This window comes from Ahaetulla prasina, chromosome 3, assembly GCF_028640845.1.
Source record: "Ahaetulla prasina isolate Xishuangbanna chromosome 3, ASM2864084v1, whole genome shotgun sequence".
NCBI lineage: Eukaryota > Metazoa > Chordata > Lepidosauria > Squamata > Colubridae > Ahaetulla > Ahaetulla prasina.
Window position 1 is genome coordinate 114,932,531 of NC_080541.1, and position 25,608 is coordinate 114,958,138.

The window sequence follows — 25,608 nt, forward strand, 5'->3', positions numbered from 1 at the left end:
TCACTCCGTCTTGGAGGGATTAAGTTTGAGCCTGTTCCTCCCCATCCAGACCCGTACGGCTTCCAAACACCGGGACAGCACTTCGACAGCTTCGCTGGGGTGGCCCGGGGTGGAAAAGTACAGCTGAGTATCATCAGCGTACAGTTGGTATCTCACCCCAAAGCCACTGATGATCTCACCCAGCGGCTTCATATAGATGTTGAACAGGAGGGGTGAGAGAATCGATCCCTGCAGCACCCCACACATGAGGCACCTCGGAGTCGATCTCTGCCCCCCTGTCAACACCGTCTGCATCCGGTCAGAGAGGTAGGAGGAGAACCACCGATAAACGGTGCCTCCCACTCCCAAACCCTCCAACCAGCGCAGCAGGATACCATGGTCGATGGTATCAAAAGCCGCTGAGAGGTCTAATAGGAACAGGGCAGAGGAATAACCCCTATCCCTGGCCCTCCAGAGATCATCCACCAACGCGACCAAAGCTGTCTCCGTACTGTATCCGGGCCGACAGCCGGACTGGAACGGGTCTAGATAGACAGTTTCATCCAGGTACTGGGGTAGCTGACATGCCACCACACTCTCTACCGTAAAGCGAAGATTGGAGACTAGCCGGTAATTCCCTAAAACAGCTGGGTCCAGGGAAGGCTTCTTGAGGAGAGGTCTCACCACCGCCTCTTTCAAGGCAGCGGGAAAGACCCCCTCCCGCAAAGAAGCATTTGTAATCCCCCGGAGCGAGCCTCGTGTCACCTCCTGTGTAGCCAGTACTAACCAGAAGGGGCACGGATCCAGTAAACATGTGGTGGCATTCAGCCTACCCAGCAACCTGTCCATGTCCTCGGGAGTCACAGGGTCAAAATCATCTCAACAAGACGGGTCTTGGAACTCTTGTCTGGATCTACCCAATTTTGATCCAATCCGTCCCGAAGCTGAACGATTTTATCGTATAGATAACCGTTAAACTCCTCGGCACGCCCTTGTAGGGGGTCCTCCCGCCCCTCCTGTTGAAGGAGAGAACGGGTCACCCGAAACAGGGCGGCCGGGCGGTTATCTGCAGACGCAATGAGGGAGGAAACGTAAGAACGTTTCGCATCCCTCAGTGCCACTAGGTAGGTCCTGCTATAGGACCTAACTAGTGTCTGGTCAGCCTCAGAACGGCTGGATCTCCAGACACTCTCTAGGCGTCTTCTCCAGCGTTTCATCTCCCTCAGCTCCTCGGAGAACCAAGGAGCTGGTTGAGACCGACGCCGGGTCAGAGGCCGCAAAGGCACGACACGGTCCAAAGCTCCAGCCGCGGCCTGTTCCCAGGCCGCGACTAGCTCTTCAGTCGTGCCGTGGGCTAGGTTCTCGGGAAACGGCCCAAGCTCCGTCAGGAACCTCTCAGGGTCCATCAGGCGCCTGGGACGGAACAAACGCATTGGTTCCGTCTCCCTGCGGCGGTGGGTAGCGGTCTGAAAAGAAAAGTACTTTTACTAAATACATCATGACTGCAGCAGTATAAAGTTGAATCTGAGACAAAATATGGCTAACATTCCATATCCCATTGTTAGTCCCTCCTCCCCCCAAGAGGTCAGCAGGTTTGGTCCAATGCCAGCTCCTTCTCGGCCCCCCGTGGTAATCTTCTTCCGCAGGTCTCTGGCTGTAAATCATCTCAGGAATGCAATGTCCGTTGAAAGCGCGCGCTCTAACATTCCTGTTGAATTTAAACTATGTCAGACGACACTCTTAAAGGGCCCTCTCTACTTAAACTGAATTCATGAGCTATTTACATTACACCTAAAAACCCCATGCAGTCTAACTACTGAATATAAAGAGTACAAAAGGATGTGAGGATTGGAGTGGAGGCTGACACATACAAACACCCGCGAAAACCTCAGAAAACACACACACACACACACACACACACACACACACACACACACACATATATATATATATATATATATATATATATATGTTTTCTGAGGTTTTATATATATAGCTGCCCCAATTAATGTTGCAGATAAATTACTCTTTATATAAACAACTAGTCCATTCTTCTTTTCTGTAGCAGATGCAACAAAATGTATTCCCAGTTTTGAATTTATCAAATATTTCTGGTCTAATGTTCTAATATGTGTTTCTTGTAAACATACAATGTCATTTTTAAATTGCTTCAAATAATGAAATATCTTTCTTCTCTTTTGTGGTGAGTTTAATCCATGAACATTCCATGATAAAAGTCTAACTGCCATTATCGGCGATCGGAAACTTTTGAAGCACCAACCGCAAATCATATCTTTCTTTGGGCCTTGCTCCTCCCACTGTTTCCGTCTTGGTAGTAGCAGATTGAGCCTGTTGAGCCTTTTCTTCTTGTTCCTTGCATTTGACAGCCGCTCTTGTCATCCTTGGATCTTTTAAAATCTCTGATCCTGTCTTAGACACATCCAACACTTGTAAGAGGTCTTCTTCCATTACTATCATTTTTTTTCTTTAATTTCGCCTTCCTTTCTCCTACCATCTGGAGATGGTGGACTTCCAGCTTTGAGCACATAAGCATAAAACTCTCGTTCTTTACTGACTGTATTAAGACGATGTGCTTTCCCTTCATAGTAAACTATTATACCAGTTGGGATGTCCCATCTGTACTCAATCTGACATTTTTTAAGTTAGTTCACCAAAAAGGCAAATTCCTTCCTACCTCTCAACATTTTGGGGGGAATTTCCTTTAGTATTAAAATATCTTGACCAGCCGCTTGAATCTTGTCTCCTTTAAAAGAAGCTTGTAAAATCTCATTTTTCACTGTTCTAGTAGTAAAATAAATGACAATGTCTCTCGGAATATTTCTTTGTCTTGCTATCCAGGAATTCACACGATAAATTTTGTCAATATAAAAAGCTACATCTGCTGGACAAACTGCCAAAATCTCCACAAAGGCCTCAGAAAAAATTTGCTTCAAATTCTCTTATCTATTCTCTTTTAGACCCCGTATTCTTAAAGTAAATTCCATAGCTCTATATTGTACCAAAACAATTTCATCAGCAGCTTTATTCATTTTACTTTAAGCTACCTCAACCTTATTTTCCAATTTTAAATTAACTTTCTTTATTTCTTCTACTTCCTGCTCCAATAAAATCACATTTGATGCCAAACCCTGTACAGCTGAGACCAAACCTTCCTTGACTTCTTTATTTCCAATTTGAATTTCTAACATCTGTTTTTTCATCTCTGACATTTCTTCTGTAATTAATTTAAACTTATCTTCTATCTGAGAGGTTTGCAAATTCATAGCATGATTAAGGGATTCTCTCATATAATCTTTCAAATTATCCTGAAGTGCTTCCAAATTTAGTGATTTTGTATCTGCTGTATGTGCTGGAGAAACTCCCGGTGTAGATGTTCCTGGGGTTTTTGTTACAGTTGTCTTTAATTGTTTTGCTGCCATCTCTTAAAATTTCTCTTTAACTTAATGTTACTTATAAAGCTTCTAAGTCTTTTAAAGAAACAGTCTCAATGTCTCTTCCCCCTTCTCGTTACAATGTTTTAAAAAGTCTCCAGCAATTCTTCAGCAATACACAGCAAGCAGTGAGAATTGTAACACTTTTGTTTTCAACTGATTAGCTCATTAAAGAACAGCCGCCATTTTCGCTTTGAAGTCAGCTCCAAAACCTTAAAAAAAAAAAATTGATTTAATTACTTGCTTTTGTAGTTAGAACTCTCCCGTTTCTGTTCAGTCCGGTATTTTCTTCTTTAAGCTAAAATCGGTCCTGGCAGTTGGTCGTGGCAATTAGGTCTGCTGAAGCAGGAAAAAAGCCTCAGATCTGGAGCACTTTGAAGTTCTGAGGGGGCTTAACCCTTCGAGCCCCCTGGTGTCTTCCAGGAGTTCTAGGGAAGCTCTACCTCTGCCTCTTTCGCTCACCTCCTCTTCTTCGCCCGAAGAGGGGGAATTTCGAACCGCTGGGCAGCTGATTGTCGTTGTCCTAGCAGTCCAACACAATCCAGAGGTTGGTGATCAAAAAGATCACCTCCATTGCCAACGGAGCCAACCGGAAGCCCCCGTACATTGTCTTATTCATGGTTAATCACACATATTCATATATGTTTAAAAAAAGAAAACAAAAACCTAATTTTTAATTACATTTGGGGTTGCTCTTCTACCCTTTCTTTTCTCTCATTTTACAACAAACCTTCTTCTCCTTCGCCTTTCTTTCCCTTCCCTCCCTTCTCTCCTCTCCTACTTTCTCTTCCCTACTTCCCCTTCCTTTCCCCCACTCCTCCCTTTTTCTCCCCCTATCTAACCTTCTCTCCTACTCTTTTCCCCTATCCTTTCTTCCTCTCCTTTTCCCTTTCTTTCATTCCTATCTCTCCTTCTCCTCTCCTATCTTACCCGCTACTCCTCTCTCCTTTCTTTCTCCTTTGTTGTCCAATATTTCCCCTCTTGGTATCCAAGAAGCCTCAAGTTTCAATTAATATATACTTTATTTTCTATTTCTTTTCAATTTTAATCATTACACACATATCATCATAATTGTACATTTATTTAATAACAATCCTTCTTTCCCCTCCCCCTCCCCCTTTCTATTTAAAATGGTTTCATCTGGGTTTCTATTTCCTTTTGTCTTCTCTCTCATTTAACTTTACCTTGTCTGGTTTATTAATCTGTCATCTTTTATTCACATTTCTATTTTCTTTATATGCAGTTGCTGTTGTTAATTTATAATTCCTTTCCCATAGTTGTTGCCATCTCTCTAATTCTATTGTATAACCAAAACCTTTCGCCCGTGTTATCATTGTCTCTTTTACTTCTTCATCTTCTAATCTAATTTGCAATAAGTAATTATACAGTTTTTAAATCATTTTTTCATCTGTTCGTCATTATCTGACCCAACTCTGATTTTCCCAAATTAAAACCTTATTGTTTCAAGTCTTTATCATATCTTGATTGTATTTGCAATTGTGTATACCAGTCTTAAACCCTTGTTTTTCTAGTTCTTGTTTTTGTTTTAATTCTCCCTTCTCTGTTAAAATGTTTTTATATCTCACAATATTTTCCATGTTGATCATATTTGGATGTGTTAGCACTTCCATTATAGAAAGCCACATTGGTGTTTCCATATAATGTTTTTCTTTCACTCTCTCCCATACTGTTAACAAACCATTCCTGTTGTGCCTCGTCCGCTTTCCCCGCAGCCGGGCCCGTCTTATCTGCTTCCGAACGCTGAGGAATGTCCTAGCATGCGTCCCGGCCCCAGCCCTGGCTCAGAGCGGTGCTGCTACAGGCCCCAGCGGATGGCGGCACTCTTTTTCCCTGCGTATACTACTCGCGGAAGCTCAACCCTTCCGAGCGCAACTATACCATCTGGGAAAAGGAGTTGCTGACTATCAAGGCTGCGTTCAAAGCGTGGCGGCACCACCTGGAAGGGGCCTGGCATCAGGTGGAGGTCCAAACGGACCATCGGAACGTCGAGCACCTCACCACGGCTCAGAAGTTGAACCAGCGGCAGATCCGGTGGTCACTGTTCTTTGCCCGGTTCAACTTCCACGTAACCTATATCCCCAGTGGCCACAACCGGAGGGCGGATGCCCTGTCCCGTAAGCCAGAGTACCTGAGCGCCCAAGACCCTCTTCCTCCACGGACAGTGCTGCCGGCGGAAGCCTTGGCCGCCACCCGGGAACCGGTGGACTTACGGGCCCGGGTGCGAGAGGCGCGGCGCCAAGACGCCTGGTCTCAGCAGCGGTGAGTGGAGGCGGGCCCCACATCTCGGTGGACATTGGAAGATGACGTGCTCAAGTTCCGGGGGGCGGTTGTATGTGCCCACGGGACCGCTCCGGTCCCTTGTCCTGGCCCAGTGCCACGACAACCCTGCCGCGGGCCATTTCGGGTTTTTCAAGACTCTCAACCTGGTGACGCGGACCTTCTGGTGGCCCTGGGTGCGGCATGATGTCCATGCCTACGTGATGTCCTGTGTGCTGTGCCGGCAAGCCAAGGCAGCCAAGGCAGCCACGGGGGCCCCTCCCGGTCTCCTCCAGCCCTTGCCGACTCCTGACAGACCCTGGGGGGCGATTTCCATGGACTTCCTGACGGACCTGCCGCCGTCCTCGGGGTTCACCATGGTGCTGGTGGTGGTGGACATGCTCACCAAGATGGCACACTTCACCCCGTGCCGCGGGCTGCCCACCGCCACCAAGACGGCCCGTCTCTTCTTGCAGCACGTCTTCTGCCTCCACGATCTGCCGGACAGGGTGGTGTCAGACCGTGGGGCGCAGTTCACGGCTCGCTTTTGGAAGAGCCTGATGGCCGCATTGGAGGTGCAGGTGTGCCTGTCATCGGCGCACCATCCGGAGACTGACGGCGGGACAGAGAAGGTCATCGGCGTCCTAAAGCGGTACCTCCGGTGCTTCGCGAACCAGCAGCAGGACAACTGGTCCAAGTACCTGTCCCTGGTGGAGTTCGCCTTCAACAACTCCCAACACACCTCCACCCAGATCACCCCGTTCCTGGCCAACTTGGGGTACCATCCGCAGCTCTTCCCTCTGGCGCCCCCGGACTCCCTGGTTCCCGAGACGCAGTCCTTTCTCTCCGAGTTGCACACGGTCCAGCAGATGGTGCCTCGGCACTGAATCGGGCGAAGGAGGACTACAAGCGGGTCACCGATCGTTCTCGATGGGCAACACCCCCGCTGGCGGTCAGAGACCGCGTGTGGCTCTCCACAAAGCATCTCCCGTCCGACTGGCCGGTGAGGAAACTGGACCACCGGTTCATCGGTCCGTTCCCCGTCAAGGCGGTCATCAATCCGGTGGCCTACCAGCTGACCGTGCCGCGTTCCATGCGGATCCATCCCATCTTCCACCGGTCCTTGCTGGTCCCTGAGGCCCCGCCGTGTCCCCGCCGGCACCCGGTGCCGCCCGGCGCTGTCGACGAGGCCGAGGTGGCGGAGTACGAGGTGCACAGCATACGCGACTCCCGCTGGCTGAAGGGGCGCTTCCAATACCTGGTTGCGTGGCAGGGGTACGGGACCGAGTTCACCTGGGTCGACGCCTCCGACGTCCACACCCCGGACCTGGTGCGGGCCTTCCACGAGCAGAACCCGGCCCGACCGCATCCCGATCGTCAGCCCCGGGGAAGGGCCCTGCGGTGAGGGATAGTGTTGTGCCTCGTCCGCTTTCCCCGCAGCCGGGCCCGTCTTATCTGCTTCCGAACGCTGAGGAATGTCCTAGCATGCCTCCCGGCCTCAGCCCTGGCTCCATGCCCAGACAGGCCGAAGAAGAAGTGCCTCCAGCCCCCAGCCCTGGCTCCATGCCCAGGCAAACGGAGCAACTAGACCCCTCCCCCTCCCCCACAGCATGTGAGCCTGAGGAAGGTCAATTACCAACAGCTGCAGACTGGAGTGACCCTCGCTTCAGGAGAATTGATAGGCGGCGTCAACAGAAGGAAGGGAAGGGCAGGTCTGGATAAGTGCTGAGTCATAGAGCCACACTCTATGGCCTATATAAAGGATCTGCTTTCTGGCATTCTCTGAGTCAGGCAAAGTCTACCTTATCTTGCTGAAGTCACTTTGTGGTCTCCTGCCCACCTTGAGAACTTTGCTAGGACTTTGGCAGAGCTGCAGAGGCACGCCTGATTCGGATTTCCCTGACCCGGCCGTCAGCGGAGGAGTGGGACACGACAATTCCTTACACATTGCGCATGCTCCAAGATGGCGCAGTGAACATTGTGCATGCTCCAAGATGGCGCAGTGAAAAAATTCCGACTGAACGGAATGGCGGCCTTTCCTAGGGGCTGGGACCAGGAGGGGTTTGCTTTCTGACCTTCTGGTCCCAAACCCTGCCGGGGGAACATCTTGAGTGGCGTTCGTGGTGGGGCTGGCCGAGCTGGTGGTCCGGGACGAGTCGCAGACCCGGCGTTGCCCTCGGTCTTCTGCTGGGGGGGCGGCCGCGGTGATCGCGGCATGACTTCCGGTTTCCGGCAGCGGTGGCGGCCTCCCCCAGGGGCTGAGGGCTTTCTTTCATCAACGCTGGAGAGGCAGAGGGTCGGACAAGGTATCTGGAGGGTCCAGCCCGTTGAGGAGGGAGTTGGAGGCTGGCCCTCTTTCGGACCCTCTGCAGTTCGGCCTAGGATGGCGGTGGCGGCAGCGGTGGTGACGGCATGGAGTTCCTCATGGGTTTATCCTGGATGGTCGAGGCCCTCACCAAGGCTAGGCCTGAAGAGCCGGATAAGGTTGGAGGAGGCAACTTGAGGGTGGAACCTGCCGAAGAGTGGGCTCGAGGCAGGTTCGGGCCCTCTTCCTGGCCCCCGCCTTCGGGGGGGTATTGGTGTTGGTGTCGGCGGCGTCAGCGATGGACTTTGCTGGCAGCGAGGGCAGCGACGTTGGCCTTTCCATGGCTGGACTTAGGCCAGGACCTCCGACCTCTGGTTTCTTTAGTGCCTGGTGTGGGGTCCCTGGCCCATATCGGCTTTTAACGTCATGGCCGACTGGATTGGCTCGGAGGAGAGTGGCTGGTTTTATCTGGACCTGGGGCAAGTGGTGGCCGATTTGGGTTTGGTGGTAGAGTAACGGCCCCACGGAGTCCTGGAAGTCCACAGTCCATCCTGCCAGCCGGGGAGCCTTGTTCTGCTGTAGTGACATCTTGACCGGCTAGGATGGGCTGCTAACCATACTTTTTGTCATGCGGAGATTTTCAACTGCGGACCTTCTTGCCCTGCGAGACTCCCCTCTCTCGCAGGTTTGGCCCTCCACACTATCGAGGGCCCATCTTGAGGACGGGTTTTGGAACCCTGAGAGTTGGCATGCTAAATCTAGGAGGCTTAGGGAATTTTTAACAAATTGTTTTAATCGTCTTTTTAAGGGGAGTTTTAATGGGAATTTTAAGGGGGGGAGGGGAATTGATGGGTCTGGGTTGGGGGGGAGGATGGGTGGGGGGGAAACCCGTTGGGGAGGGTGCCAAGTCCAACATGTGTTCGCGGCGGTAATCTAAGAGGTCCAAAGGTGGCGGGAGAGGGTTTCGTTCCAGTTTATCAGGGCCGCGTTATCAATACGGTAAGTGGGAGAGGCAGATATGGTGGAAGGTGGGGGCCACATCAGGTTTTGGGGGTACGCCCTCGCTATTTAAGAGAGATCGTGCACTCCGGCCCCCCAGAATTTTCCCGTTCCCCGAGTGGCCAGAGTACTCGGGACTTGGGCCTTCGGCTGATGTTATGTAATGCAAGGTCCGTGGTTAACAAAGCCCCCTTGATTTCAGATCTAATTCAGGAGGGGACCACGGATGTTATGGGCATTACGGAAACCTGGTTGGGCACCGAAGGGGGGGTTCCCCTAGTGGAGATGTGCCCACTAGGTTTCCGAGCATTCCATCAGCCGAGGGCCCAGGGCAGGGGTGGCGGGGTGGCGGTTATTATTAAGGAGAGTCTGGAACCGAGGGAGACCACTGTGCCTCAGATAGCTGGGTGTGAATCCCTCTACGTGAAGTGGGGTCATAGGACTCAGGTGGGCTTGTTGATCACGTACCTGGCTCCTTGCTGCATGACAACAGCCCTGCCCGAGCTGTTGGAGTTGCTGGCTGGGCTGGCAGTTGAAACCCCTAGACTGTTGGTCATGGGGGATTTCAATCTGCCATCAACTGGAATGGCATCCTTGGCGGCTCGGGAGTTCATGGCTTCCATGACGGCCATGGACCTGACTCAATTAGTTGACGGCCCTACCCACGTCAGGGGAGGCACCCTAGATTTGATTTTTATCTCTGGCCAGTGGTTGAATGATCTGATTTTAAATGATTTAGTTGTCGAACCTTTGTCATGGTCAGATCATTTTCTCCTTCGTCTGGACTTTCTGACCGCTACCCACTACCGCAGGGAGACGGAACCAATGCACTGGTTCCATCCTAGGCGCCTGATAGACCCAGAGAGGTTCCTGACGGAGCTTGGGCCGTTTCCCGAGAACCTGGCCCGTGGCGGGGCGGGGGAGCCGCCAGCCTTCTCGGCTGAGGGAGGGAGGGTTTCCCCGACATGCCGAGCGTCGGCCGAGAAGGCTGGCGGCTCCCCCGCCCCGCCCTCTCACTGCACCGCCAGGGCTTTCTTTCTTCTCCCTCCGTGCTTCAGAAGCTGGGCTTTTAAATGGTTTCCTCGCGGCACAGCCTGGCGGGAGTTACTGCGGACCCGAGCCAAGCCGGTCCCAGTCCAGCCGAACGGTGAAAGCGTCGGCCGAGAAGGCTGGCGGCTCCCCCGCCCCGCCCTCTCACTGCACCGCCAGGGCTTTCTTTCTTCTCCCTCCGTGCTTCAGAAGCTGGGCTTTTAAATGGTTTCCTCGCGGCAGGCGGGAAGAAGATGCTCGGTAGCAGCGGCGGCGGAGGCAACCACCACGTCAGGAGGCTTTCAAGAAGGCGGCTTCCGAGGGGAGCAAGGCCATGATGCAGAAGGAGAACTCTACAATATATAATGCTCCCCACTCCCAACCCTTGAGGGCAAGCCAGAAAGATACCAAGATTGATGATAGTAGGAGCCATCCAATTAGAAAAAAAGATACAAGTGAATGGTTGAAGATCTGAATATTACTATTCCCTACTGGAATAGCCTAATATCAGTTTTCTTCTGAATTTACATTAGATAACATTCAACTTATAGAGCCATCTAATTGATTTGCTCAAATAATAGAAGTTAAAAAATATGCCTGTGCTTTGCCATCTGAATTACTTATACAAATAACTCATGATGCAAACATCCAGCAGACATTTTCCTCCCTACAACCACCACACTCTGAGGCGAATATGGCTGAAGGAGTATGATTAGTCCAAGGTCAGAACTCATGGTCTCTGGCTTTCTAGCATGGTACCCTTTAGACCAAACCGACTATTTTTATTATATCTCGAGGAATTATGCCTGGTAGGTAGGTACAAAGTCTAAATTACTTACAAGACATAAAGTACATTGCATTGGGAGACATTTGTTTGTATCTGAAAGCTTTCAAAAACTACTGAAGAAGTTGCCACCAAACTCTATTTTACTATGACAAAAGGTGAAATCTATTTATAATACAGCAGGTGAGTATATTAACTGTATTTAATTAATAGAAGCCTCTTCCTACTTTTGGAAGGCAGCTGCAAGCATTATCCAAACAAACAAGATTTAAGTATCAAGTATAAAAATAAATATTCAAATAAATATTCATGTTATTTTACTTGGCTCTATCTTTATTTTTTACATTGACCAGTAGCTGCCTCATTTCCCACCCTAGGCTTATACTCGAGTCAATAGTTTTTCCCAGTTTTTTGTGGTAAAATTAGGTACCTCGGCTTATATTCGGGTCAGCTTATACTCGAGTATATACGGTATATATGCCTCCATCCGTGAGTTTGAAACCTTGGCTTCTATTAATAAATCGTTAAATACTTGTAACATTGTATCGCTTAATACATCTTGCAATTTTTTATATAACTCTGCTGGTAATCCATCTGGTCCCAAGGTTTTTCCATTCTTCTGTTTTTTTAATTCTCTCCATCAATTCCATCATTAAATCAACAGCCATCCTGCAAGCCTTCTCAGCCTTATTCTCTTTTCCTTATAACACAGGCTGTCCCTCAGCTTAATTATAGTTTAGTCTTACTGTGTGCTTGGTGTGCTCTGGGGCCATAACCTGTTAGAGTTTGCAGCAATCCAACCAGCACACAAGTAAATAATTCAGCAGGATTCATGTAAAAAGAAATTTCTTTATATACAGTCATATAAACCATGATGCATGTATACAATACCCATGCAGCAGAAGCTAGAACCAGAGCTCAGAATCCAGAAGTACAGAATAATCACATATGCACAGAATTAATCTAATCACAGAAGCAATCTTATATATATATATATACAGATCAGTCAAGCTAAGCCACGCCCAGATGTCTGACATGGCTCTCATTCACCAAACAGTTCCCATTGGCTGACTTGTTATTATGGCTATTCCAGCTCATAATTTCTTATACACTGACAAAATCAGCTTTTCTCATGAACAGTAATTGTCAAGAAACCTGGGAGGAAGCAGATTGCTTCCACTTCACTTTCTTTTCTAAGTGTAGTATACGCATATTGTACACAATAAAAAGTTGGAGAAAAAGCTTTGGGAAAAAAAATCTCTGGAGATGGGCAAGAGGGAGCTTGCCAGTTGTACCGCAGACAATACTTTAGCCAGGTTTTCCTTTGTTTCAAAACAGCTGTTCCATCACTTTTATCACATTCTACTCTATATCCTATAGATATTTTCAAAATGGCTCCCTGGATGTAAAAGGTTTGATATCATCAGACATTTGGCATATGAGATTTCACAGAGTCAGTAGACATTCACAATTTTCAGAACACTTTCCTAATTCCTTGCCCTTCATTAATATAAAACAAGACAAGTAATTCCAAACTTGTGCTGTGCAGCTTATCTCCACTGCAAGGTCCACTCCTGAGTTCCCAATACCAATCACAATGACTCTTTTTCCTATAAATGCATCAGGACACTTGTAATCACGACTATGTAAGTAGTGACCCTTGAAAGTGGTAATCCCTGTAAGCAAAGAGTAAAATTGTTCAATTTGCTGTTGTGTGCCTGTTTTCATACTGGTCTTATATGGCAATTTTCGGTTAGAGTGAAGATGGTAAGTTCAACACAATTTGTATCCTTGGTTAGGGACACTAAGCGATCAGTGAAAAGCTTGCTACATTCCTGTTTCCCCATATCTATGAAGGTGCATGCCTTTCTAAGGAAAAACACAACCTCCGAGCATTTTTGTGCATTCTCATGTCTTTCAATCCATCCTGTGCTAGAGATTTGGTGGCACTGATGTTTTGGTTGTTTTACTGGGAATGAGCAAGAGGTAATTCTTTCAATTCTAATTGAAGTAGCTTTCAGATGAGAATAGAAATCTATATTGTGACTTTTTCTTCTCTAAAGGGAAAAACAAAAAAGGATGCCCTCAGAAAGGGTTAACAATTTCATATATGATAATAAAATGATTTGCTTGTTTAGACCCTTATGAAAAGCTAAGATGGTTGGGGCCAACCTCATATCGGGAGGAAAGATGTTCCAGAGGGTAGGAGCAATAGCAAAGAAGGCACTCCTCTTGGACCCCTGGAAAATTCTTGCTAAAAGTCATTACTGATTTGGTGGCACATTATAAATCAATCCACTATTTTATATGAAATACATTAAATCAAATTTGAGATTTAATTCATTCTGCTGACCATTATAATTTCATTTGGCCACATGGATCTAAAACTGTCTAAAATTCTGGAAAATTACTGTGAGTATTTTTTTATTTTAGCTTGTACCTAACCCACTCTTAGTCAATCTTTAGATCCATTTCCATTACTCTGCGTGGTGAACAACAACTAAAGAATATGAAATTCTCTAATAGAAGATGATTTTATGCATCAGCCGTGAAGTGGAAAAGAGCACAGATGTGAATACTACACAAGCATACATTACCTACATAATTTTAATCTACAGTATGTCCGTTTCGCACATGGAATGTGTTAATTTGCTTAGCCCTGTAGCTCACTTATTGGAATGATGAACCAATGGTCACTTTAAGCTCAAGTTTGTAGGAGAATAATGGAGACATTATCGAGGATCGGAGATATTGTCAGCAACGCATCAAATGTTCATTAAAATCTTTTTTTAAACTAGGTAGAGTGACAAAAGGAGTAGAAGAGTTAGTTAGATTAACAGAGTTGGAAAGGATCTTGTAAGTCATCTAGTCCAACCCCCTGCCCAAGCAGGAGGCCCTACACCATTTCTGACAAATGACAGTCCAATCTCTTCGTCAAAGCTTCCAGTGATGAAGCTCCCACAACTTCCGAAGGCAAATTTGGTTGATTGTTCTCACGGTCAGAAAATTTCTCCTTATTTCTTGGTTGAATCTCTCCTTGATTGATTTCCATCCATTATTCCTTGTCTGGCCTTCAGGTGCCTTGGAAAATAGCTTGAGCCCCTCCTCTTTGTGGCAGTCCCTCAAATATTGGAACACTGCTATCATGTCTCCCCTGGTCCTTCTCTTGACTAGACTAGCCATGCTCAGTTCCTGTAACCATTCTTCATATATTTTAGTCTCCAGTCCCCTAATCATCCTGGTTGCTCTTCTCTGCACTTTTTCTAGCGTCTCAACAATTTTTTTTATAGTGTGGTGACCAAAATTGGATGCAGTACTCTAGGTGTGTTCTTACTAAGGCTTTATAGAGTCATATTATTACCTCACTTGATCTTGATTGTATCCCTCTGTTAATGCAATTTAGGATTATGTTAGCTTTTTTGGCTGCCGCTGCACAGTGCTGGCTCATATTTAACCAGTTGTCCACTAAGATTCCAAGATTCCTTGCACCATTACTGCTATTAAGCCTAGTTTCACCCAGTCTATATGTATACTTTTGGTTTTTCTTGCCTAAGTGTAAGACTTTACTTTTCTCTATTGAATTTCATTTTGTTAGATAGGGCCCAGTGTTCAAGTCTGTCAAGATCAGGGGTGAAATCTAAAAATTTTCCCTACTGGTTCTGTGGGTGTGGCTTAATTGGTGGGCGTGGCTTGGTGGTCAGGTGATCGGATGGGTATGGCCAATATCAATAAATAATAAAAATAATAAACAAAATACACAAAATAATAAGCGGTACCAAAAACCAACTTTCACACTTTACACACACAACACAACACAACACAACACAACACAACAGACTCACACACAATGTAAAAGCAGCTGCACTTCACCCAACATGCAGGAACCTCACACAGCCACAAAAAGCTCAAAAACCAACTTTCACACTTTACATACACAACAAAACACAACACAACTGACTCACACACAATATAAAAACAGCTGCACTTCACCCAAAATGGCCCCTGCAATAAGCAGGAACCCCACACAGCCACAAAAAGCTCAAAAACCAACCTTCACACTTTATACACACACAACACAACACAACACAACACAACTGACTCATACAGACACACACAAAATGCCACATTACAGCTTTGTGAGATTTTGTCTGTTTGTGTAGTTAGAGTGAAACACTACAGAAACACACCAAATTCAGAAAGCTGCAAAAATATTTTATTTTATTATTTTATTTTATTTATATTTTTAGATAAAAGCAGCTAAATTTAAAACTTCCTTAACTTTAAATTGCTATGTCTAAAAAAAAAAAATTAAAGCTCACCCCCCCAGTTACTTATCTAATTGAAGGGACAAGGCAGGCAGATTGAGTTGCTTACCAATGAGATGGATTGCAGGCAGGCAGATTGAGTTGCTAGCTGATGCAATGGATTGCAGCAGCCGAAGCAAGGCAGGAAAAGCGAGCGAGCCCAAAATAAGCAGCAAGCTGCCAAGTAGGCAAGTGCGGACCGAGCGATTGGGTGGGCATGGGTGGGTGGGGGAGGGATTTTTGCTACCAGTTCTCTGAACTACCCACTCCCATCGCTACCGGATCGCTTGATCCGGTCCGAACCAGGAGCATTTCACTGGTCGAGATCCATCTGGATCTTGAGCCTATCTTCTAGGGTGTAAGAGGTTAGGGAGTGGAACAGCAATATTGCTATGTCCTTAATTCTTATAGGATTCAAATATCCCCGGATGCTTTTTTAAATACAGCATTAAAACTGCAGTTGCAGGAATGGTAAGGAGTGACAGTCAAGTTCAAAATGAACAACAAGGCTTATGTTTTGCAATCTACTGCCTCATGGATTGATTAGAGCAACTCAGACCATGTCATCTTTCAGTTTAATTTTTCCAATATGTTGCCATTGGTGGTTTTTTTTTGTCTCTTATATGACAAAAAATATTTCATAGAGAAAGGTATGCAAGTTACAGCTTTCAATTAGCAATACTACGAAGAATCTATCAGAGGGCATCTTGGTCTATTGTTCCATTTGGTACAACTCTGCAGTTGAAAAAGATATGTCAGTCTCAGCAGTTTCAGATACCTGGGAAGGAGTCCAGGGGCAGATATGCACTGGTGTGATGGCCAGTGCAGACCAAAACTGCATCAAAAACTGATGATTCCTGCTTCCCATCTGACTCTATGGTAACATCCCATTGGCCGCTGGTAGAGAAGTCTGAGCATTTTGTTACACTGGAGACTTTAGTCTAAAAGCAAAAAGTCAGGAAAAAAGTAAATAAACACAAGAGCATTTCTTTTCTCAGAAAGTATTTTTCCCTCCAGAAAGCTGTAGACATAATAAATTTATTTTGGATGGGATTACTTCACAGTAAATAGCAGTAGCAATAGCATTTAGACTTATATACAGCTTCATAGTGCTTTTATAGCCCTCTCTAAGTGTTTTACAGAGACACCATATTGTCCCCAACAATCTGGGACCTCATTTTATCCACCTCAGAAGGATGGAAGGCTGAGTCAGCCTTGAGCCTGGTGAGATTCAATTTGTCATATTGCAGTCAGCTGGCAGTCAGCAGGAGTAGCTTGCAGTACTTCATTCTAACCACTGCGCCACCGCGGCTCATAAACGGTAAGCTTAAATTTAACCCAAATTTAAATACTCTGTTTTTTACTCTGCTAAATAAATAGGTTAAAAGATGGATCCTAACATTTCCCCCGCTAAATCCAAGAAGAGTAGTATATTTTTGATGCAAATATGTCCTGCAGTTTTCAAATGACACAGCAGCAGACTCTTTCACCACACTCGAAAAGCAGGTCTCTCTGTATTTATCGGTTTCCTTCTGCAGACCTTAATAAATGAATAAGTTCATAAGAAAAATAGTATTTGATATATGCCTGGATCTCCTGCATGGGATTTACATGAAGTGTGGATGTGCTTTAGATGCAGATTTAACTGGAATTTTCCACTAATCTTGACTATGCAAGCAAGTTAGAAAAGGAAGGGGGCCATGTATTTTGCTTGTGACCAGTAGCAATGTTTGACCAGAGTACAAACTGTAGAACATTTCTACAGTGTACAGTGTACCGTAGTACATTCCTACCGTGGCTGGGAGAGAAATCTAAAGATATTTAGAATCAAAACTATGCTTGATTTCCACATTTGTCCCTGAAACCATTCGTCTTTGCCACTGGGTAATGAGGTTTCCAGTGGAGATATGATGAGGACTGTACACGTTCTGCATCTGAACAGGAAAACCTTCATAGGTATAGGCTGGGGGTGATTGAGCTTGGCAGTAATACATGTGAAAGGAGTCTGGGTGTCCCTGCTGAATGCAAATTAAATGTGAATCAGCAGTGTAGCCAGTTTCAGTGAAAATTCTTGCCACAGAAGGGACCAAAAAAAGAACTCAGAACTCCCAAAACTTCTGACAATGTAAACAATTAACCAGTGGAATGGCTTGACTTCAGAGGTGTTGGTGCCCTATCATTGGAGGTTTTTGAGGATATTGGACAGCCATTTATCCAAAATAGTATGGGTCCCTTCGACTCTGATACTCTATTATTCTAGAAGACTAACATCTAAGAATAGCAATTTCAGTTTAAATTTTTTTTTAAAAAAATCGGCTAAATTTTGGGATTTAGGAAAATAAACTTCTAGAATTTTTAAAATTTTTGGGGAAAAAATCCTTTAACGAGGTGGCCTGATGTTCCAACTGAGAGACAGCATAGCTGAGAGGTGACCCAGCTGTGAGCCAGCTCACTGTCCCAGCTGAGAGACAGCCTGGCAGCCCAACTGAGAGTTTGAGAGAAGGCAACTGAGTAGAGGCAGTGAGGTGCAAACAGAGGCCAGTGAGTAGAAGTAAAACGGAGCTATGTGACAGCAGCCCATCGGATGAGAGCAACGGTGGCCTCTGAGCAGCAGCTGTGCAGAGCTAAGTGGCAGAGGAGCGGAGTGCCCAGAACAGTGACTGAGAGCAGTATGGCATACCAATTGAACAGCGGCAGGGCAGAGCTGATAGCAGGCTGGAGTGCCAACAGCAGTGGCTGAGACCAGTGTGATGGACCAGCAGCGGCTGAAAGCAGTGCAAAACAGCTGAGCAGTGGCTAGGCACCCAGATCAGCACATCATATCTATAAACTCCAGCAGTGGCCAGGCAACTGAAGGGCAAGAAGACAGAGAGAGATAGAGAGAAAGAGACAGTGACAGAGAGAGAGAGAGACATAGAGAGAGAGAAAGAAAAAGAAAAAGAGAGAGAAAGAAAAAAGAGAGAAAGAAAAAGAGAGGGAAAGAGAGAAAAAAAAGAAAGAAAGAGAGAGACAGAGAGAGACAGAGAGAGACAGACACAGAGAGAGACAGGAAGAGAGAAAGAGAGAGAAGGAGGGAGGGGGGAAGAGAGAGGGAGAGGGAGGGAGGGAGAGGGAGAGAGAGAAAGATGAGCAATACATCTGAGACTGGGTGTGGCAAGAGGTGGCTGGGAGGGGAGGGGAGGGGTGAGATGGGGCCGGGCTGGGCAAATAATTTAACAACCGGTTCTCTGCCCTAATGACCAGCTGGGTAGGCGTGGCTGGGTTGTCATGTGACTGTATAGGAGTGAGTGACGTTGAGTTGGCCATGTCCACCCAGTCACACCAGTTATTAAATTATTGGCTCCTGGTGTCTTCTTTAAGACAGACACTTAAAACAAGGAAGATAGTGATGAATTTTTCAAGATAGAGAACAAAGGGTCAAGAACTTTTGTAAACTATTGTTATTATAAACTGACACTTTGCAACAGGGAAATTAATTTTTAGAAATTTTCAACTTTTAACAAAAAAGATAAAAACAAATCATGGACATAGAGACTGACATTATAGTGACTTGCAAAATATGTCATATGTTTGAGCATATGCCCACAGAAGACACAAACTACATATGTATCAAATATAAATCATATGAATTACTAGAGAAAAAGTAAAGGGTATAGAAGCAACTCTAGCCACTTTGAAACTCAATGAACAAAGTGAGAATCCCCGACATAAACAAGAAGGCTACACCCAAATTGAACACAATAGGGAACAAACAGCTTTTGAAAAAATGGCGCTATATATGAACCTAAAGAGGAAGGCTGATGGAAATATGTTACTTTTAGAAGAAAACAGTAACTAAGAGCAAAACCTCTAGTATCCAGTGAAGACCCTCTGGAACCAAACAATTGCTTTCATAGCCTGCCCCCGGAAGAAAATATGAAGACACCTATAAAAGAGCAGTTCATCAATAGTTTCTAAAAAGGAGGCACAATCCAGCATTCCTGTGATAGGAAGAATAGTATCCCAGACTTCCCTAGGGGGAAAAAGAGGCACATATTGGGGATAGGAGATTCAATTCTTTGAGGAACAGAAACTATAATCTGCAGACCAAACAATCTAGGGAGGTATGTTGTCTCCCTGGAGCAAAAATCAAAAATGTAACTGAGAAACTTACTAAAATAATCAACTCCACGGATTACTACCTCTTTCTTTTCCTACATGTTGAGACACACAACAATGAATCTAAAAACAACAGAGATTACGAACAGATAGGGAAGAAAGTTAAAGAATTATTAGCTTAAGTGGTGTTTTCAAGTGATGTTTCCAACAAAAGGCCAACATCCAATGAGGGAGCAAAGGATTTTAGAAACAAACCACTGGCTTGAAAACAGGTGTTGTCAAGAGAACTTTGGTTTCCTACCCCATGGTCTGCATTACCTACATGAAGGCAGGGGTGAAATGTCCCGGTTTGCACCGGCTCGCCCGATTAGGTAGCGATGGCAGCTGCTGATTTGGAGGACCGGTAGCAAAAATCCCTGGCCCTGCCCTCCCTGCCTCTGCTGAGCCGCACCATCAGCAGAGGTTTTTTTTTACTTTTAAAAGTTTTTCTTCAGCCGAAACATGCCTTGAAAAGTAAAAAAAAACCCTCTGATGATCGCGGGGCTGAGCAGAGATCATTAAAACCCTTTAAAAAATTTTTTTTAAAAACCCTCTTCAGCCGAAGGGGAAAAAAAAACCACAGAGATTTTAAAAGCCTCCTCTGGCGATCCCAGAGGAGTTTCCTGATCCTCACAGGCTTTTAAACTCACTTTTTAACAGCCTCCACTTACAAGAGCCCCCACCCATGCCCAGCCAATTCTCCCTCCTCACTTACCTATAATTCAGGGATGAAATCTAAAAATTTTCCCTACCGGTTCTGTGGGCGTGGCTTAATTGGTGGGCATGGCTTGGTGGTCTGATGGTTTGGTGGGCGTGGCCAATAACAATAAATAATAAAAATAATAAACAAAGTATAAAAAAACAATAAGGGTACCAAAAACCAACTTTCACACTTTACACACACACAACACAACTGACTCACACACAGTGTAAAAGCAGCTGCACTTCACACTTCACATAGCCACAAAAAGCTCAAAAACCAACTTTCACACTTTACACACACACAACTAACACACACACACACACACACACACAATATGCCACATACAGCTTTGTGAGATTTTGTGTGTTTGTGTAGTTAGAGCGAAACACTACAGAAACACACCAAATCTCAGAAAGCTGCACAAATATTTTATTTTATTATTTTATTTTATTTTATTGTGGACTTCAAATCCCAGAGTTTCTCAGCCAGCCAGTTGATCTAGATTAGCTGAGCGATTGATTCTGTCTGGCTGAAACTGAAACTGCTTTCGGGCTGGAAAGAGAGCCATGCATTCATCAGTAATCAGGTAAGTGCCTTAGAATCTCTACTCTTACTTGTAGAAAACATGTTTTCTACAAGTACGAGTACAAGTAAGGTTCTGCTGTTTTTTACTTTTAAAGGCCTGTTTCGGCTGAAGCAAAACCGGCTTTTAAAAGTAAAAAAAAAAACAACCTCTGCAGATGGTGAGGCTCAGCAGAGGCGGGGGGGCAGGGATTTTTGCTACCGGTCCTCCGAACCAGCAGCCGCCATCGCTACCAGATCGTGCAATCCCCTCCGATCTGGGAGCATTTCACCCCTGCTAAAATTACTGCTCTTTCGGGCTGGCAATGCCATGCTTTCTTCAGCTACTGAAGGAAAAAAAAAGCTTGGTTTGACTTCCTGCTTTTCTGGCTGAGGAACTCTGGGAGTTGAAGTCCAAAATAAAATAAAATAAATAAAATAAAATAAAATAAAATAATAAAATAAAAAATAAAATAAAATAAAATAAAATAAAATAATAATAAAATAAAATAAAATAATAATAAAATAAAATATTTGTGCAGCTTTCTGAGATTTGGTGTGTTTCTGTAGTGTTTCACTCTAACTACACAAACACACAAAATCTCACAAAGCTGTATGTGGCAGTGTGTGTGTGTGTGTGTGTGTGTGTCAGTTGTGTTGTGTGTGTGTAAAGTGTGAAAGTGTGAGGTTCCTGCTTGTTGCAGGGGCCATTTTGGGTGAAGGGCAGCTGCTTTTACATTGTATGTGAGTCAGTTGTGTTTTATTGTGTGTGTGTAAAGTGTGAAAGTTGGTTTTTGGTACCTCTTATTGTTTTGTATACCTTATTTATTATTTTTATTATTTATTGTTATTGGCCATGCCCACCCAGTCATCTGACCACCAAGCCACGCCCACCAATTAAGCCACGCCCACAGAACCGGTAGGGGAAATTTTTAGATTTCACCCCTGCATGAAGGGCTATTGGAAAGGGATGGAGTGAACCTCACAAGAACTGGAAAGAATATTTTTGGAAAACAACTGGCTCATCTTATTAGAAGGGTTTTAAACTAAACTTGAGAGGGGCAGCAATCTTCAAGATCTTTAAAAGCTGATTCCAAGAAAAAATCACTAGATAACCAATCATATGTAGGGAGTAACGAGTAAGCAGAAGAAGAGAAAAAGGAAAAACACAGAAACAGACAAACCTTTTGCTAAACAACTAACAAATGTATGTAGGAAATATATCACACTAGTAATGGGAGACTTTAACTACCCTGATATCAACTGGGAGACAAGCTGTGCAACAAGTGGAAGATCAAACAGATTTCTAACCAACTTAGCTGACAATCCAAAAAGATAGATGAAAAGCTATACTACACATAATTCTTACCTATGGAGAAGAAGTAACAGAGGGAGTTAAAATTGCTGGAACTTTGGGTGAGAGTGACTACATCATATTGAAATTCAATGTAATGCAAACAACAAACTAAAGAACATAATATAGCCAGTGTCTTAATCTTTAAAAGACTGATTTTAATAAGCTCAGAGAGAACCTAAGAAAAAATTCATGGATGAAAATCCTAAAGGGGAAAACAACTCAAGAAGCATGGCAAACTCTATAGAATATGATAAAAAAACCCTGCTCCACCACAATACCACTGAAAAAGAAAAACAAGAATCCAAGAAGAAATCAGCATGGTTGCACAAAGATCTTCATGATAAACTGAAAGACAAAAAAGGACAAGTACAAAAAACGGAAAGAGGGACACATAACTAAGGCAGAATACCAGTATATAGTCCGAATTTGCAAAAAGACGAAGTCAGGAAAGCTAAGGCTCAGAACAAACAAAGACTTGCAACAAAAGTCAAAGATAATTTTTAAAAAGTTTCTTTCAACATATAAATAACCAAAAAAAAAGTCAAAGAAAGAGTAGGTCCACTTAAGGGAAAAGATGGCAAGGAAGTAATAATAATAATAATAATAATAATAATAATAATAATAATAATAATAATAATAATAATAATAATAATAATAATAATAATAATAATAATAATAATAATAATAATTATTATTTAATTTTTATACCGCCCTTCTCCTGAAGGACTCAAATTAAGTTATAACTAAAAGCCAGCATGGGTTTGTTAAAAACAGATCATTCCAAACCAATCTTATTTTATTCTTTCACAAAGCGACTAAATTAGTAGACCAGCAAAATGCTGTGTATATAGTATACTTAGACTTCAGCAAGGCATTTGACAAAGTAGACCACAACCTACTTCTTGGTAAGCTAGAAAAATGTGGGATAGACAGTATCAGCACCAGATGGATTTGTAACTGGCTGACAAACTTAGACAGGAAAAACCAAAGGTACAAGTACAAATTAGGCAAAACCTGGCTCAAAAAGGAGGTTTTTAAGAGACTGGACGATCCGCTTGTCTGAAATGGTATAGGGCTGTGATGGCGAACCTATGGCATGCTACCACAGGTGGCACGCGGAACCATATCAGTCGGCATGCGAGCTCAGCTCCAGTGCACATGTGCACGCTGGCCAGCTGATTTTCGGGCCTTCTGAGCCCACCAGAAGTAGGGAAACAGGTTGTTTCCTGCCTCCGGAGGGCCTGGGTGGGAGGAAGGTCTGTTTTTCATTCTCTCCAGGCTCGAGCCTTTGTAGGAACCTGGGGACGGCGAAAACAGTCCCACTGGAAGTTGGCAAAAGGGCCATTTCTGGTGTCTGGAGGGCTCTGGCAGTGTGCGTGTGGAGAAGGCTGTTTTTGCCCTTCCCAGGCTCCTAGAGAGGCTCTGGAGCCTGGGGAGAGCAAAAAATGGGCCTTCTGGTCCCACCGGAAGTTGGCTTGAAACTTAATGTTAAGAAAACTAAGGTCATGGCATCCAGCCTCTCAATTCCTGGCAAATAGATGGGGAAGAAGCGAGGTAGTGACAGATTTTATTTTCCTGGGCTCCAAGATCACCGCAGATGGGGACTACAGACAAGAAATTAAAAGACACTTGCTCCTGGGGAGGAAAGCTATGGCAAATTTAGACAGCATAAAAAGCAGAGACATCACCCTGCCAACAAAAGTGTGTATAGTCAAGGCTATGGTTTTCCCAGTTCCCAACAAAAAAGATGGCTTCCACACATGACAAGCCACCCTCCCTGATCAGAATAGCATGCCCTGAAACGAGAATAGCATAGTGGTTAATTTAGCATACTAACCACTTCTCCCTCCCCCAGGGGGACCCTTTGGCTTATGGGGAGATTTATCATGGAATTGTTTTACTAGCCTATCAGCTTTGACATTTAACCCAAGTAGCTTCAGACAAAGGATACCCTTTCTAATGCACTAAATATTGCAATCTACCATTTATACAACCTAGAATCTGTATACCATTATACAACCCTTGTAATGGGTTTCTCATTGCACTATAATAGGTTTGGGAGGTGCTTGAGCCTGTGGTCTTAACCTAGAATTTATGACTGGCTTCAGCAAACTATAATAATAATAATAATAATAATAATAATAATAATAATAATAATAATAATAATAATAATAATAATAATAATAATAATAATAATAATAATAATAATAATATTATTTTCATTTGTATTATTTTCATTCTCCCGAAGGACTCAGGGCGGTTTACAGCCACAGTAAAATACAAAAACAACACATACAATGCTAAAAACAAACATTAAAAAACTTATTCAATTGGCCCCATTTAAAATGACAATATCAACCTTGTAAAACTAATAAAATTTAAAACCCATAAAATCAATTAAAAATTTTAAAAATTCAAGCCAGTCCAGCAAGACGAAATAAATAAGTTTTAAGTTCTCAGCGAAAGCCGGAGGTCAGGTAATTACCGGAGGTCAGGTAATTGTCGAAGTCCAGGGGGAAGTTCATTCCACAGGGTAGGACCCCCACAGAGAAGGCCCTTTCCCTGGGGGCCGCCAGTCGACATTGCTTGGCTGACGGCACCCTAAGGAGTCCCTCTCTGTGAGAACGCACTGGTTGCTGGGAGATAGAAGATGGCAGTAGACGGTCCCGTAAATATCCCGGTCCTAAGCCATGGAGCGCTTTGAAGGTAGTCAACAATACCTTGAAGCGCACCCGGAATACAACAGGCAGCCAGTGCAGTCTGCGCAGGATGGGTGTTACATGGGAGCTCCGAACTGCTCTCTCAATCACCCGCGCAGCCGCATTCTGGACTAACTGGAGTCTCCGGGTGCTCTTCAAGGGGAGCCCCATGTAGAGAGCATTGCAATAGTCCAAGCGAGAGGTCACGAGAGCATGAGTGACCGTGCATAGGGCATCCCGGTCCAGGAAGGGATGCAACTGGCGGATCAAGCAAACCTGATAAAAAGCTCTCCTGGAGATGGTCGTCAAATGGTCTTCGAAAGACAACCGCCCATTCAGGAGAACGCCCAAGTTGCGCACCAATGACTCGCCCCCAACAGTCAGCCGCAGCTGCAGCTGACTGTACCAGGGTGCCGGCATCCACAGGCACTCCGTCTTGGAGGGATTAAGCTTGAGCCTGTTCCTCCCCATCCAGACCCGTAAGGCTTCCAGACACCGGGACAGTACTTCGATAGCTTCGTTGGGGTGGCCTGGGGTGGAAAAGTACAGCTGCGTATCGTCAGCGTACAGTTGGTACCTCACCCCAAAGCCACTGATGATCTCACCCAGCGGCTTCATATAGATGTTGAACAGGAGCAGCGAGAGAATCGACCCCTGAGGCACCCCACAAGTTAGACGCCTCGCGGTCGATCTCTGCCCCCCTGTCAACACCGTCTGCGTCCGGTCAGAGAGGTAGGAGGAGAACCACCGATAAACGGTGCCTCCCACTCCCAAACCCTCCAACCGGCGCAGCAGGAGGTCGATGGTATCGAAAGCCACTGAGAGGTCTAATAGGACGAGGGCAGAGGAGTAACCCTTATCCCTGGCCCTCCAGAGATCATCCACTAACACGACCAAAGTCGTCTCCATACTGTATCCGGGTGAAAGCTGGACTGGAATGGGTCTAGATAGACGGTTTCATCCAGGTACTGGGGTAATTGACGTGCCACCGCACTCTGTACAACCTTCGCCGTAAAGCGAAG

General features: G+C 45.1%; 1 protein-coding gene across 1 annotated transcript in view; it reads right to left on the reverse strand.

The window, feature by feature from the left end:
* LOC131196387 (flavin-containing monooxygenase 5-like) overlaps positions 1–25,608 on the reverse strand; it is a 59,080-nt gene that overhangs the window by 19,285 nt on the left and 14,187 nt on the right. Inside the window, exon 4 of the mRNA XM_058179163.1 lies at positions 15,908–16,070. Coding sequence (XP_058035146.1) covers positions 15,908–16,070 — 163 coding nt within the window. The remainder of the gene's footprint in view (positions 1–15,907; positions 16,071–25,608) is intronic.